The sequence below is a fragment of the Eutrema salsugineum genome, unplaced genomic scaffold (genome assembly GCF_000478725.1).
Source record: "Eutrema salsugineum unplaced genomic scaffold, Eutsalg1_0 scaffold_2, whole genome shotgun sequence".
Lineage (NCBI taxonomy): Eukaryota > Viridiplantae > Streptophyta > Magnoliopsida > Brassicales > Brassicaceae > Eutrema > Eutrema salsugineum.
The window spans coordinates 7,633,462-7,648,248 of record NW_006256829.1 but is presented as its reverse complement, the minus strand read 5'-3'; the positions used below and the strand labels follow the sequence as shown (position 1 = coordinate 7,648,248).

General features: G+C 35.3%; 5 protein-coding genes and 1 long non-coding RNA gene across 6 annotated transcripts; 3 read left to right on the top strand and 3 right to left on the bottom strand.

Moving 5' to 3' along the window:
* Nucleotides 1-602: 602 nt before the first annotated feature.
* Nucleotides 603-1,139, bottom strand: LOC18018276. Its single transcript, XM_006400698.2, has one exon. It carries the CDS (start codon nt 1,117-1,119, stop codon nt 808-810), a length of 312 nt encoding a protein of 103 aa, XP_006400761.1. The 5' UTR covers nt 1,120-1,139; the 3' UTR covers nt 603-807.
* Nucleotides 1,140-1,932: 793 nt separating this feature from the next.
* LOC18018275 (UPF0481 protein At3g47200) lies at nt 1,933-3,633 on the top strand. The gene has a single exon (XM_006400697.2). The coding sequence runs from the start codon at nt 2,068-2,070 to the stop codon at nt 3,631-3,633; it is 1,566 nt and encodes a 521-aa protein (XP_006400760.1). The 5' UTR covers nt 1,933-2,067.
* LOC18018274 lies at nt 3,589-4,228 on the bottom strand. The gene has a single exon (XM_006400696.2). The coding sequence runs from the start codon at nt 4,107-4,109 to the stop codon at nt 3,768-3,770; it is 342 nt and encodes a 113-aa protein (XP_006400759.1). The 5' UTR covers nt 4,110-4,228; the 3' UTR covers nt 3,589-3,767.
* A 530-nt stretch (nt 4,229-4,758) lies between these two features.
* Nucleotides 4,759-5,332, top strand: LOC112086836. The gene is made up of 2 exons (XR_002899680.1): nt 4,759-4,835; nt 4,965-5,332. It is a non-coding gene; the product is annotated as an uncharacterized LOC112086836 (long non-coding RNA).
* Nucleotides 5,333-5,947: 615 nt separating this feature from the next.
* Nucleotides 5,948-9,304, top strand: LOC18018273 (alkaline/neutral invertase E, chloroplastic). Its single transcript, XM_006400695.2, has 7 exons — nt 5,948-6,100; nt 6,539-7,217; nt 7,474-7,639; nt 7,741-7,952; nt 8,028-8,521; nt 8,630-8,678; nt 8,808-9,304. The coding sequence occupies exons 2-7, from the start codon at nt 6,597-6,599 to the stop codon at nt 9,132-9,134; spliced, it is 1,869 nt and encodes a 622-aa protein (XP_006400758.1). The 5' UTR covers nt 5,948-6,100; nt 6,539-6,596; the 3' UTR covers nt 9,135-9,304.
* Nucleotides 9,305-10,102: 798 nt separating this feature from the next.
* On the bottom strand, nt 10,103-13,821 carry LOC18018272 (fatty acyl-CoA reductase 1). Its single transcript, XM_006400694.2, has 10 exons — nt 13,668-13,821; nt 12,521-12,624; nt 12,191-12,396; nt 11,963-12,063; nt 11,673-11,865; nt 11,415-11,576; nt 11,213-11,294; nt 10,808-11,077; nt 10,538-10,665; nt 10,103-10,402 (listed from the first exon to the last, which is right to left on the bottom strand). Exons 1-10 carry the CDS (start codon nt 13,741-13,743, stop codon nt 10,243-10,245), a joined length of 1,482 nt encoding a protein of 493 aa, XP_006400757.1. The 5' UTR covers nt 13,744-13,821; the 3' UTR covers nt 10,103-10,242.
* Nucleotides 13,822-14,787: the final 966 nt, after the last annotated feature.

The window sequence follows — 14,787 nt, the reverse complement described above, 5'->3', positions numbered from 1 at the left end:
CCGTGCAGACGCACGAGGTTAAAATTTAGTATTTTTTAAAGTACATGACAAAAAAACCCACGCATACGTATTTAAATGGGGATCCCAGTTAAAATGTGTTGCGCAGGCCCATTCGTTAAGCTTTGGCCCATTTTGAGAGAAAATTTAAGGGTTTCTTCTATGCTTAGGAAACTTAAGGCCCCAACTCGCCACCTAAAGCAATTGGCGACAAAAGAAAGAAAAATCAAAAATGTGAAAACGAAAAACTGAAAAAAAGAGACTAAAATATTGGTAGAAAACTAATGATCAGTTGACATAAATTCTAATCTGAATCGCTATCCTTTTGTCCCCCCAATTCAAACTCGTCTCCTGCGTAGAATTCAGTTTTTAGTGTAGAGGCAGAATCAGCCGCCATTTCATCTGAAACGTCCATTTCGCCATAGGAATAGTCATATTCACACGAGGCTGTTACTGTACTTAGAAAAGGTTCCTCTTCGTCCAGTGGCTCTTCCGCGCTGCTTACTGCGTGCCTAGTTTTCATGGCTTGTCTTATAAACAAAGAGAGTGATGCAGTGTACTTAGCGAAAGAAGGATTCTTGATAACTATTTTGGAACAGAGGTTGACGTGATAAACGCAGACATTCTAAACCCTTTTAATTCATAAAACATACTATTCCCACTTATTTCATTACATGTAATCAGGTACATTAAAAAGTAAGGATCAGTGGCTAATAAGACACGATTATATTATCGAATAAGAAAGTAATGCAGACCCTGAAATATGTTGAACATGGTGAATATTACACATCTCAAGTCTCATCCCCGTCCTCACTTCTCCTTTGTTTTTGTCCCTCCTCGTAAATCAAAAGTTTTCACTTTGTTGAAATCATTTTTCAACGGTGAAGCAGAATCACCTTCCTCAAGTTTTCCCTGAGAAAATGCATTAGTAGAGAGATATTCAGGTTCGATGTATCCAAATGTTCCTGTGATGATCATCTTCTTTTCCGGGCTTTCTTCTTCATCATCTTTTAGTGCTACCGGCTCAACTACATCCTCTGCTTTCACAGGTTTCTGTTGTTTCTTATTCTGCTTCTTCCTGAAACATATGATGTTGAAATAACTTAAACATCCTTTAGACATTTTCTTGAATTCTAACAGACCACTGCTTGTCGAGTGGAAACGAAGTTTCACATAGACAAAGATTATGGTTCTTCAATATGTTTATATATCTTCAGTGTGAGGGCTACAGAACTGAGTTTTTGGCTTTTTTTCAAATTATTATTGTAAGCGTGTTATTTGACTTTTTTCAGAGTTGACTAGGAAACGTAAAACGGAGAGTTGACTTCTTATTTTCCCGCCCATCCTTTTTTACTCAACAGTCAACCCAACTAATCTAACTAACACGAATGTTTTTGGATGCAAACTAAAAACATACCATAATAAATCCGTGATTTAGTTAAATTTTGCTGTTGTAGAGTTATCTTGTTCATCAATAACCTGTTATGAAATCACAAAATGCTGCCTTTGGTATTCAAAGCTTGTACCAGTATGTTAGAATTTGGAGCCATAAACCACTACACTATAACACATTTTTTCAATAATTGATGCCCTTAATTTATATATATTATTATCCTGTATATATTCAGTATTTTGAAAGAGAATTTTCCATAGCATTTTGATTTTTTTTTTACATCTTAACCTGTTATGATATCAGATACAATGAAAATTTTTGATCTAAGGATGGGAAGTTTTTGATTATCCACGAAAAACATTAATAAAACTCGAATTTTTTTTATAAAAATTGTCATCTCTTGCAAAAACTAAGAAGAAAGTCTTAGGTTTTCAAAATTAATACTGTTGCTCCTTAGCTGACCTAAGGTGGAGACGCGTCATAATATTGCAAGTGCGAAACTTCACTACTCCTTCGTAAAGATTCCCCGTGACTGGTCTTTGTTTCACAAAAAACAAAAGATATACCCCACGTAACCAGAAGGAAGACTAATCCAACCACCACAAAAAAAAAAACATATTTAAAGTCTTACCACCAAACCAAAAGATGATCTGAGGTGGGTTTCAAGGTTTGAATTAATGGATCCACAGACCCAACAAAGAACCGGAGAAAACAGTCATGATCCCATTCCGACATCAATTCTAGACATACATCGCTTAATTTCAGAAGATGTTATTGGTCCGAAGCTTCTGAGAGAATCAGCCGGTTCAGAGTCATGTTGCATCGCGAGAATCCCTCAGAGTCTCGCGCGGATCAACCTCAAAGCTTACGAACCCAAGATTGTCTCCATTGGTCCTTACCATCACGGCAAAGAACATCTCAATTTGACCCAGCAGCACAAACGCAGGTTCTTGAAGTTTTTCGTTGCTAAAATGGAAGAAAAGGGTATTGATCCTCAGGATTTGGTCAGAGCTGTATCGAAACTGGAAGGAGTTATAAGGGGTTCTTACTCCGAGGATCTTGGCTTAGACTCTGATACATTGGTTGAGATGATAGTTCTTGATGGTTGCTTTATCCTCACGTTGTTCTTTGTAGTTTCTGGGAAAGTTGTTTACACTAATCTTGATGATCCCATTTTCAGAATGCCATGGATTTTGCCTTCGATTCGAGCCGATCTTCTCCTTTTGGAAAACCAGGTTCCTTATGTTCTTCTTCAAACTCTCTTCCAAACATCGAAGCTAGTTACTCGTAGCGGTTTAAACGAGGTCTCGTTTGAATTCTTCGACTACTCTTTACAAAAACAAGAGGCGTTTTGGGAAAAACATTATAGTCTTGAAGCAAAACACCTTCTTGATTTGATACGCAAGACTTTCGTTCCTGTTCCTTCTCAAACAAGCAACAAAGATAGTTATCTCACAATCCTCTGTTGCTCCGAGGAGACGCAAAAATCTAGCAGTGAATCCTCATTGAATGATAATGGCTTCCTTGGATTTGTTCTATCAGCAAAGAAGCTTCATCTTCGGGGAATCAAATTCAGACCGAGGAAGAACACAGACTCAATCTTAGACATAAGTTTTAGCAACGGTGTGCTTCATATTCCTCCGATAGTCATGGATGATTTTACCGCCTCAGTATTCTTAAACTGTGTGGCGTTTGAGCAGTTATATGCAGGTTCATCAAACCACATAACGAGCTACGTTGCTTTCATGGCTTGTCTAATAAACGAAGAGAGCGATGCAGCGTTCCTTAGCGAGAGAAGGATCCTCGAGAACTATTTTGGGACAGAGGATGAAGTTTCTAGGTTTTTTAAAGGCATTGGTAAAGATGTTGCCCTAGACTTGGAGAAGAGTTATCTAGCAAAAGTGTTTGCAGGAGTTAACGAGTATACATCCAAAGGATTCCATGTTCACTGCGCAGAGTTTGTTCACACGCATTTCGACAGTCCATGGACATTTGCGTCTTCTTTTGCAGCGTTGTTGCTTCTTATGTTTGCGGCTTTGCAGGTCTTCTTTGTTTCTATATGTTATATAATTGTTTTGGCTTTGATGATCAATCAGGTATTTCACTTTTTCTGTAAATCAATGCCGGTCTTTCAAAACGTAAAATTCTCTGCTTCTTTGAGTGCTAAATTGTTTGCTGCTTTCTTCAACACTTTTGAATTCTTGATCTTACAAAAAGATATGCTCGCATTAGTAAACATGTAATCAGATACATTAAAAGTAGGATCATCGGCTCAAAACAAGATAATATCATCTAGAGAGCTATACAAATTGCTTGTATAAATATCTCATCTAAGTTTATATGGGATGAACAAATCATCTCTTAACCACTTCTCTTCTCACTTGGCCGCGGCTTTTGAGACTCCTCGTAAATCAAAGGTCTTCACTTTGTGGAAATCATTTCTCACTGGTGAAGAAGAGACACCTCCATGGATTTTGCCACCATATGATTGATAAACAAAATCGTTGCTGCCTACATCTGAGCTATATACTGGTCGGAAGTACGCCGGTCCCGACGGTGAATCTTTAATGGGCATCTTCTTGTCCGCACCGTTTTCTACATCTTCTTTTTCTTCAACAGGCTCTGGTAATCTCTCTGCTTTCAGGGGTTTGTCTACTTTTTTGCTTTGCTTCTTCCTCAAACACATGGCCTTGAAACAACTTAGACATCCTTTAGACATTTTTGTGGGAGGATAGATGAATCCTAACAAAAGATCTTCTCTTGTTTGTCGAACTCAAGAAGGTATAGAGAAACAAGGATTTTGATTCCTTTGAAGATGTTTAAATTTTCAGTTTGAGAGACCTGAGTTATTATTAGCTGATTGCTATAAGCGTGTTTACTTGACTTTCAGGGAGTTGACTTCATAAGTAAACGCAGAGTGTAACTCCACGCAGCTTCCTCTCTTCCACCACTAACTTGCTAGGAAATTACCAAAATAGAAAAAGAAAAAATATAGCATCCAAACGCAAACTCATTAGCAAGAGTCCAAAGCTCTCTACAAAATGTGTAGATCATTTCCAGAAATGAGAGAATTATTATACTCTCATTCATTTTTTTTTTATCCTCCAAATGGGTCACCGATTGAAGTGAATATGTGACAAAATTTAAACCGTCCAAATCTCAAACTATTAGAAGCTGTTTCCATATGTAAGTTTAGCATTCACTGCTTCAGCCATTTGTCTATATACAAGACAAAAATGTACCATACTATTGAAGATTAAAGAAAAATAAAACACCTTTACCATTTCTGATTTCCCACAGCGAAACAAAACATGTCGTATTGTATTTTCCTATATTATATACTTAAGCTACATCAAATAAAATTGTTCAAAACAGTCCAGTCCTGTAAATCCTGTCACGATGATGAATTTCCCTACTTCTCTCTTAGTCGTGTTCGTATGTTCTGGTATTTACCTCCGATTTCATTTTAAAAAAAAAAATATCAAAAAAAAAAAACACGAGTGCCATGGTGTCCAGAAATATTACTTGTTGTTTTGTTGAGTAACTTTTTTTCCCCCTTCTTCATAGAAAATAGGGGCCGTATTAAGTCGAGTAGCAGATGCGTTTTGTCTGGCCGAAATAGGAGGATCATGCAGCGACTGCGCAACGAGGTGTTCATCAACATTTGGTGGTTTTATTGGAGACTACTGTGATGAGGAAGGATCTTGCCGATGCACCTACAAATGTATGAATTGTAGCGTGACGTATGGGTTCTTCAAGTTAGGGTGTTTGGACCAAGATTGCCAAACAACTTGCGATGAGAAGCTACATGACCGAGGTGTAGACATCCATGGTTATTGTGAACGTAACAAGTCTGAGGGCTTCACTTGCATGTGTGAGTTTAAGAGTCCTGATTGTATGATTTATGAATAATTATGATTTATGAAGTAATTATGAGAGAGAGAGAGATCACAATGACAAAGAAATTACATAACTATCTAATTAAGAGAAATACTTTATAAAAAAAATAAAAAAAAACTAAGGAATAGTACCAATAACATATGGCAAGCATTAAAGAGATATGTTATACGGATATTTTTAATATTGTTGCTTCTATTTGTGAATTATACATGTTTTTCACCGTTAGTTCTGCGTTCTATATATCAATCAGTTTTATGCACTGCTTGTTATACATCAACCGCAATTGTTTTTTTTATTCTTTATTTTAAGAATTTTAATCGTTAAGCACTGACCAAACTTATTCTTGCCGTTTTTCGTGTCTTCATTTAACACTTAAAACTTTTAAACTCGGTTTAGAATATTATCTAATTTGTTAGATTGGATAAGGTCATAGATCATCTCCGCTGAGTCAGGGGACCAACCAAATCCAGCCAAATTCAATCCACCAAAAAAAAAAACGCCATAGGATCTTTCTAAAGCGAACGGGTCTAGTCCGTTTTCAAATGGGTCCCGTAGAAAAGAAACAACAAATAAAGAATATTTAAAAAGAAAAAAAGTGTTTAGAGTTTAGACACGTCGTCGTTTCACACGCGTTAACTATGATTGATGGGAAATAGCTCGTTTTTCCTAAAAGAGAAATGGACCAGTGTGTAACCTAAGCGGATATTTTTCTCTCTCTCTCTCGAGGATTGAATTTTGCCTCACTTTCCCGACAAAAGTTTCCTCTGACTCGAAATCATCTCTCTCGGAAGCTGAATCTGTATCATCAAAGTAAGTCCCTTTCGTTTATATCTTTGCAACGATGCTCTAATCCCATTTATATTTATTGGTTCCTTTTTGCAATCACAAAACAATTGGATCGGATTTAATGATGGAGCAATGGATTTTAGCAGAATTTACGGAAAAAAACTCATAAGTTTTCTGTAATTTAGGAGTCTGATTCATTCATTTCTCTCGCATGTTTGTTTTGATGATGATTTTCAAGCTGTTCTGAAACTCTGTTGAGTTTTGATTTTTGAGAATGAATGTTTAAGGGATATTCTGCTCATTTTGGAAGTCCTTGTATAATCTTATTATCCGCATAAATCATATTCGATAATTTGGGTATTGAAAAGTTTACATTTTTGAAGATGCGCAAGCTAATTCTAGATGTAAAGTTTGTTCTTTTATGCTGGATTCACATGTCGTCTTATTCGTTTTTCTTTGCAGGTATCATTTTGAAGTTTTATCAGTTATTCTAGTAATCTGAGTATATAGGGTAATAAAAATGGCGGCTTCAGAAACAGTTCTACGGGTTCCTTTGGCATCTTTATCTCCATCGTGTTATCTGGCTTCTTTCTTCGTTAACCCGACTCCAATCCTATCGCTTAAACCCGCTGGTAGAAAACGAAGAGGCTTAAGATGTACAAACTCACATGAAGTTTCTCGAGTCTCGAACAACGTGGCGAGAGAAACTATGTTTCACAGTCCAAATTGGGATTTAAAGGGTAAAAAATTGGTGTCCACGAGATGCAAATGCCAGAAACATGATGTTGAGGAGAACTTCAGATCCACGTTACTTCCTTCTGACGGTTTGGGCAGCGAACTGAAAAGCGACTTGGACGAGATGCCTCTACCTGTAAATGGAAGTCTTTCATCTAATGGTAACGTACAATCAGGTGGACCAAAATCTATCGAGGATGAAGCTTGGGATCTATTGAGGCAGTCCATTGTTTACTATTGTGGCAGTCCTATTGGAACCATTGCTGCTAATGACCCGAACTCTACCAGTGTCCTGAATTATGATCAGGTCTTCATTCGTGATTTCATACCCTCGGGGATTGCCTTTCTTCTGAAAGGAGAGTATGATATTGTTCGGAATTTCATCCTTTACACCCTCCAGTTACAGGTGATTCGATCTTTCTTTGTCTATTTTTCAACTGAGTTCTAAAGGCAGAGTATTGCTACTTAGTTGAATGATTTTGTAAACAAAAATCTTCTCACTATGATTAGTAGATACCGAGCATCGAATGTTTTTGTGCTTTTAAGGACAAATGATTTTAACCTGCATATTGAGTGATGTGTTTTTTCCTTTCCAAAAATGAGGGTTATGTTGAAGTTATTTGGTTTTGTTTTTTGTTAAAACAATGCTTATTCTTGACCAGAGTTGGGAGAAAACCATGGATTGCCATAGCCCAGGTCAAGGATTGATGCCTGCTAGTTTCAAGGTGAAAACTGTTCCTCTTGACGGTGATGATTCATTGACGGAGGAGGTGTTAGATCCTGATTTTGGTGAAGCAGCAATTGGACGTGTTGCCCCGGTTGATTCTGGTAAGGAAAGCTTAAATATTGAATTTACTGTCTTATAACTATGTGAAAAGAATATATACAAACTTTTTGTACTTTTTTTTCATTTTGTGTTGGAATCTCAGGCTTGTGGTGGATTATATTGCTGAGAGCATATGGAAAATGCACAGGTGACCTTTCAGTGCAGGAAAGAGTTGATGTTCAGACCGGAATCAAGATGATCTTAAAGCTCTGTCTTGCTGATGGTTTCGATATGTTCCCTACTCTATTAGTCACTGATGGGTCCTGCATGATAGACCGTCGAATGGGAATCCATGGTCATCCACTAGAGATTCAGGTGAGCATTTCCCTTTGCAGTTGTGTAACTTCAATCTAAATTCGCAGCCATTTATATTTGTTTTTACTTCCTCAGGCACTATTTTATTCAGCGTTGGTCTGTGCACGTGAGATGCTTACGCCAGAGGATGGATCAGCTGATCTAATCCGAGCTCTCAACAATCGTCTTGTTGCATTATCTTTCCACATCAGGGAGTATTACTGGTTGGACTTGAAAAAAATAAACGAAATATATCGTTACCAGACTGAAGAATACTCTTACGACGCAGTTAATAAATTCAACATATATCCAGATCAGATCCCTTCATGGTTAGTGGACTTTATGCCCAACAGAGGAGGATATTTGCTTGGAAACCTTCAGCCCGCTCACATGGATTTCAGATTCTTTTCTTTGGGAAACCTTTGGTCCATAGTGAGCAGTTTGGCTACAAATGATCAATCACATGCAATTCTTGATTTCGTCGAAGCAAAATGGGCAGAACTTGTGGCAGACATGCCATTCAAGATCTGTTACCCTGCTATGGAAGGTGAAGAATGGCGAATTATTACCGGAAGTGATCCAAAGAACACGTAAGCTCTCTCTTACATATGATCTTCAATAGATGATGTTTTAGATTTTCAATACACTTTTTTCCTCCCAAACAAGTTGTCATCTTAAGCATCTTTATTTTGCTGCAGTCCTTGGTCTTATCACAATGGAGGTGCCTGGCCAACATTGTTATGGCAGGTTTGTTCAGATTCTTTTCTGCCCCTTTTTCTTAGACCTCATCTACTTGGTTTTGGTTTATCAAAATGAATTCTTTGAAGCCCTTTTGTGTTAATGTGAAATCCGGGTCTCTTCTTGGTAATATTTCAGCTGACAGTAGCAAGCATCAAAATGGGTAGACCAGAGATTGCAGAAAAGGCGGTTGAGTTAGCCGAGAGACGGATTGCTATAGACAAATGGCCAGAGTACTACGATACCAAAAGAGCAAGATTCATCGGTAAACAGGCACGGCTTTACCAAACTTGGTCCATTGCGGGTTACCTAGTGGCCAAGCTCCTCTTGGCAAATCCAGCTGCAGCAAAGTTCCTCACTAGTGAAGAGGATTCGGATTTGGAAAACGCATTCTCTTGCATGATCAGTGCTAACCCGAGAAAGACACGGGGACGCAAGAAGGCTCAACAACCATTTATTGTATGAAAAAAGCTCAGAAATTTTCTTTTTTTTAAAAAAAAAGTGAGCCTTGGACTGTCGACTTGTCCAGTCCCCTTCAACAGAATGATACGAAATTGTTGTGTAAATAGTCTCTTTAGAAACTTAGATAAAATATAATGGTTTTTATTTTTTTTATCATATACTTTGATTTTGTTGCAGTGGTTCAACAAGTTGTGCTTAACCAGAACTATTACGTAAAACATCCTAAATTTCTTGTATATGGTCCACTTGTGTTTCGTCCGGTCGAACTAAATTCAACTGACAAGGCTATCTATTGATTTTGTTGTCCTCGATGACACTTAGCTGAATCATATCTGTGGCCTTGGTGGTTACAGGTATTTTAATTGTAAATATATAGTTACGTCAGAGAGTATTATTCATAGTAAATAGCCAATTATAGTTCACTTTTTTTGACATGATAATTTTTTTTTATTAGAAAATATCCTCAAGTGAATGAGAGTGAGATTACATTTGCACCTCTTAACCAAATACGTACTAACATATATTTTCTTCCGACTTCCGATAACACGTTATTGGGTAGCCAGTGCGACAAACTTAATCACATTGACAGTATAATAGCAACAAATATGCGCACACCAAAAAATATATTATGATCAAATAGTGCAAAGATAAGATTTCCACTTATTTTCTAACTCTGTCATTTAGCCAAATAATTGAAATAGTAAAGTCATTTGACAAATTTATCCATTCTGTTGACTGAAGTATAACAAAGAAAAATTCGGTTAGGAAATTGACAGAAATAAATTCACACTGAGTACTGTTTGTGAATTTATTTCTGTTAGGCATCCTTTTGCTTTGTCGGCAGAGATTCAGAACTCTTTGTCATTTCTATGCGAGTTTAATTAATTTTTCCTACACACACATATATATATATATATTATATTTTGATTTGCTAAAAAAGACCTCGTTATACAATGAGTTAAAACAATATATTCATTTAATTTCATGCTTGAGTTTACACAATATTTTTCTTAGAACGACAGGAAATAGAATTATGATGACATAATCATATTACACACGAGATTCAAACTCATTAATTCAATAGATCACATTAAAAATTACTATATATAATTTATTGTTTAAGCACATAGGTGATGAGGCCAGGAATATGTGTGTTTGCGATATAATCGTCCCAATTGATGGACTTGGGATCGAACTCGAACGATCCATCCAACTCTTTGATGCTCTCCTTTCTTCCCATTCGCAGTTTTTCAGTATTTAAATCATCAAATCTGCACATAAAAAACAAGAATATATAATGTCATGACTTAATTAAGCTGCGATGATGACTTAAAGATAAGACCAAGATGTTAGTGTCTTATAATCTTAGGTTTGGTGAGAGTTTATGAGTAATAAAATATACATACATGCCCTTGAAGAGTAAGTAAGGCTGGTAAAGCTCAACTAGTCGCATAGCTAGCTTGATTTTGCGGCTGTCTTCATTGTATTTATCTCCTTGACCCCATGGGTAGATGATATTAATCAATCGAAGTATCTTAAATGAAAAAAAAAAAAACAAAAAACAAATGAGAAATGATAAATAATGGGAATTAAAATGAAAATAGAAGATACGTTGTATGGGGCTTTCACCTAATTAACCTCCAAAAACTAAATCATGTATAGTTGGGGTAAAGTACCTGTAGAGGAAGCTTGTAACATAGGGTGATGTAGAGGCTGAACTGAGCCATAGTGGACAAAACCGTTCCTGTGGATACTATGATTGGTGAGCCATTGCGAGCAATCAGAGGTTTTTTGGTGAAGTAACGAGCCGTGACCTCGTGGAGTTGTCCAAACGTGACCGGATTCTGAAAAGAAGAACCGACTTGGTATATCTTCTGAATCCCGGTTTCTCCATAGTGAGCTGTCGCTGTTGCAATCATCGCGTTTACCACCATGTCTGCTGGTATCTAAAAATGATACAAGTGTATTTTCCCATTCCATAAATGTATGTAATTAATTTAAACAGAACAGTTAATTAATTAATGCTTTATTTAACATAGGAGATTTAGGTTTTGTAATTGTAGGAGTTGGATTGGACTTACAAGATCAAAGACTGAGTTTGAATCCGCAAGAAAACATTTAAGCTTTCCTTTACCATATGCAACAATCACACTATCTATAGTTCTGAAAATAAAGAAAAAACTAAATAAATATGAATCTTTAGTTAACACGTTATAGATAACTTGTGGTCTAGTCATTCAATTTATAAAACTATAATGAATTATTATATAAATCGGTACTCACCTTAATCCTTCGATCCAACCGGGAAATGGTTCGGCGAGAGTACTAGTAATCATTGTTGGACGTAAGATAACAAGTGGCAAATTTTCTCTATACTTTCCCATCAGCATCTCTCCCATTGCTTTGGTGAATACATAAGTATTTGGCCACCCATGCAGCTTTGCCCTATATAAAATACCATTTTTGATTAAATAATTAATGGGTGATCAAATTAAAATTTAAGAAACATATATATAGGGTGTGATTAGGCCGAAATTAAACCTTGTCATTCCAAGATCTTTCATCGACTGCGAGATCTCTTTTTCAGAACAATCTTGATGCTCGAGCTCTTTCAGTTTCTGTTTCATCAGTTCGAATTCTACATTGATGTCTAGTTTTGTATTTCCGCTGAGAGTCTCCCCCATCTCGAATGGTTTCTCTTGTAATAGTCCCGATTTTTCTCCGCAAACATATGCTAAAAAAGTAATGCAAAAAGTGTACTTAAGTATGCCTCGGTCTATAGACGATACCTATAGAAACATAAAAACTATATGAGAAACATAAAAACTCACCGGTTGAGACATGGAGAAGCAACTGTCCTTTAACACACTTTTTGGCAAAGTTGAGAACATTGAGAGCTCCAAATGTATTGATGCCAAGACCAATATCATATCTATGGTTTTCATGTAAGAACATAGAATATGAAGCTAAATTTCAGCATCTTCCTCAAGAATCAGAAGTTATAAAACGCCAAGATTAAAAAATTTACAAAGGAATATAACTATCACAATTTAAAATACCTTTCATCAAAATTCGTCGTAGCTGCGATATTGATAATGATATCAATTTCACTCCACATACGTTGTAGGAGATCAGAGTCCTTCAGTCCCAAATTGTGGACGGATATATCACCGGGAATAGGCACGATTTTTTCACGCACCAAGGCATTCAGATTTTCTTCACCTAGATCGTTCCTCAACACCCTAAAAAGGTCGATCTCCACAACCTGTTTGTATCATTGTAAATAAACCAAAGATATTGTTATTAATTATTATTAATGGATCACCTCTATAGGTTTATGTAAAGAAGTGTTTTGGTTATACAGATATAGGGTTTAATTTATTTCATACCTCACTACGTAAGCGTTGCATGGCTGCTTTATTGTCGGGAGCTCTCAAGAGAAGGTACATCTTCTTCACATTTGGTTGCAACCTCAGAATTTTCTCCACCAGAACTAAGAAAAAAATGCAATATTTTAACTAAATTGTAGTAAACTACAAATGACTGGTGAACTTATGCTTTTCAAAACGTATCTAAAATACTCCACTTTCACTAGAATTGACTTTTTTAGTTTTTATTTTGTTTTATAAAGGTTTAATTTATTTTCGTTTTTCCATGTACTATATATTAATCATGGTCAGTAAAATAAAAAAACTAAATTATATAGTGGAGAGATATTAGTAAATTGAAATATTATTGGTTCATAATTATGAAAAATGTTTAGTGTAGAAAAATAGAGAATGTATAATAAGTGAGAAAATATAAATTATTAAACAATTAGGTATTAATTTTTTAAAAAAAAAAATTTCATGTATATACAACTCACATATGCGCATTCCCAGATTTTTTTTTCATATTTGAAAATTGAAAGACTACAATTTTCATGAAACATAGAGTTTGTACTAATATTTTATAAAGACTTGGTTGTGTGTAAACATATAAAATAAATACAAAAAGAATTTATTGGAAACACAGAATCTATGAAGCATATTTCACCATGACAACAAATACTATTGTAAGAAGTATACTAAGATTTCTCCGTTTTTCTTAAATTAAATCTACAGAGAACTCATTGAAAATGTTTATATTACATGTATCATGTATGGACCACAAAAATCTAATGTGTGACAATAAATGTAATGGGCCCTAATAAAATATAAGAAATATCTTCCAAAAACTTATCACTATTATTCATTTATTCTCATAAATCAGTTTAAACAAGGAAAACATAATCCCCGACCAATAAATATCTTTTGGTAAGCAAGATCAACACAAATGTTAAAGTCACTATAAGAAAATAGTACTGATATCAATCATGCAACAATGGAACCGATTCCACGTGGAAGAAGAAGAAAATGGTAAGAACTTATAATAAGTACAGAGATAATATGAAGCATATAATCGATTACGAAATTTTCATTATGTTATGAAATCATAGGATCTTATAGTATGAAAACCAGACTCGACGTGAACCAAAAAGATGTAGAAAGAACGTACCCTTGGCAAGAAAGCCAGGAGCACCGGTGATGAGAATCGTCTTGTCCGCAAGAAATTGAACACAATTGGATTCCATATTGAAATAAGATACTATACCCAACCAAATCCAGAGAATATACAAAACTTGATTGTATTAGGTGACGTAAAGCCTTGGAGTCGAGGTTACTATATATATAGACTCGTAAACATAGAGACGGCCATATTGTTGGCCATCGTCTTTACAATTTCTTCATCTACCAACCTACCCATTAATTACAAAAATATGAGATGAAATTTTAATTAGTAAATAAATATTTTTTTCGGAATATTGAATATCACCTCTTACCATTTAAGAAACGTAACTACTTGTCGGCCCATGATCTCAGTCCTCCCGTTGAAATCATTAATTACTTTTGGGGATGAGCATAGTTGTACAATGATATAACAACTATAATTAATAGATTTCATTAAACAAATTAGGTTTAGAATCATAGATAAGGTGTGTCACATCCGTGAAACATATGTTCGTATAAATTTAAGGATCAGGTCAACTGCATTGAACGCACGCTTTCAAAAGTAAAATTATGTTTATGATTGTGTCTCAGGCCGCATCATATCATATGTTTATAATTATGCCACTCACATTACCAGTCAAATGTGTTTGTGGAAATAAAGAAAAAGAATTATGAAAGTTACTGTGGCTACATTTATGAAGAAATTTGTTGGCCCATATGCTCCAGTTGATACGCAACATGTTTACTGTGTTTTTATTTTTAAACATCACATGTTTACCGTGTGGTATTTTTTCCACATTTCTTTTAAATATATTATCATTTTAATTTCATTTTAAAAATCTGTTTTTTTCTTTCGAAAAAGAGTCTTATTTTATCAATCAATAAAGGTATATATATATATATATATATATATATATATATATAAGACAGTCAAAATGTTAAAAGAAAATAATGAAAATTTGATTAATTATTACTATATGGGAACTGTACATATCGTGTTCACTGACTTTTTTTATATTAACTACGGAGTTATATTTTCATCCGCTATATTTTAGTTGAGCATTTTGAACACACAGTTAAAATTCTACTAATTTCATTGACTGGTTTTATATATGTCCACGACTTTC

Coding starts and splice junctions, on each gene's coding strand:
- LOC18018273 (XM_006400695.2), top strand. CDS start 6,597: ATGGCGGCTTCAGAAACAGTTCTACGGGTTCCTTTGGCATCTTTATCT. Junction 7,218..7,473: donor TTTACACCCTCCAGTTACAG/GTGATTCGATCT, acceptor ATTCTTGACCAG/AGTTGGGAGAAAACCATGGA. Junction 8,522..8,629: donor GGAAGTGATCCAAAGAACAC/GTAAGCTCTCTC, acceptor ATTTTGCTGCAG/TCCTTGGTCTTATCACAATG.
- LOC18018275 (XM_006400697.2), top strand. CDS start 2,068: ATGGATCCACAGACCCAACAAAGAACCGGAGAAAACAGTCATGATCCC.
- LOC18018272 (XM_006400694.2), bottom strand. CDS start 13,743: ATGGAATCCAATTGTGTTCAATTTCTTGCGGACAAGACGATTCTCATC. Junction 11,866..11,962: donor GCTTCTCCATGTCTCAACCG/GTGAGTTTTTAT, acceptor TTACTTTTTTAG/CATATGTTTGCGGAGAAAAA. Junction 10,666..10,807: donor GTTACAAGCTTCCTCTACAG/GTACTTTACCCC, acceptor TTTTCATTTAAG/ATACTTCGATTGATTAATAT.
- LOC18018274 (XM_006400696.2), bottom strand. CDS start 4,109: ATGTCTAAAGGATGTCTAAGTTGTTTCAAGGCCATGTGTTTGAGGAAG.
- LOC18018276 (XM_006400698.2), bottom strand. CDS start 1,119: ATGTCTAAAGGATGTTTAAGTTATTTCAACATCATATGTTTCAGGAAG.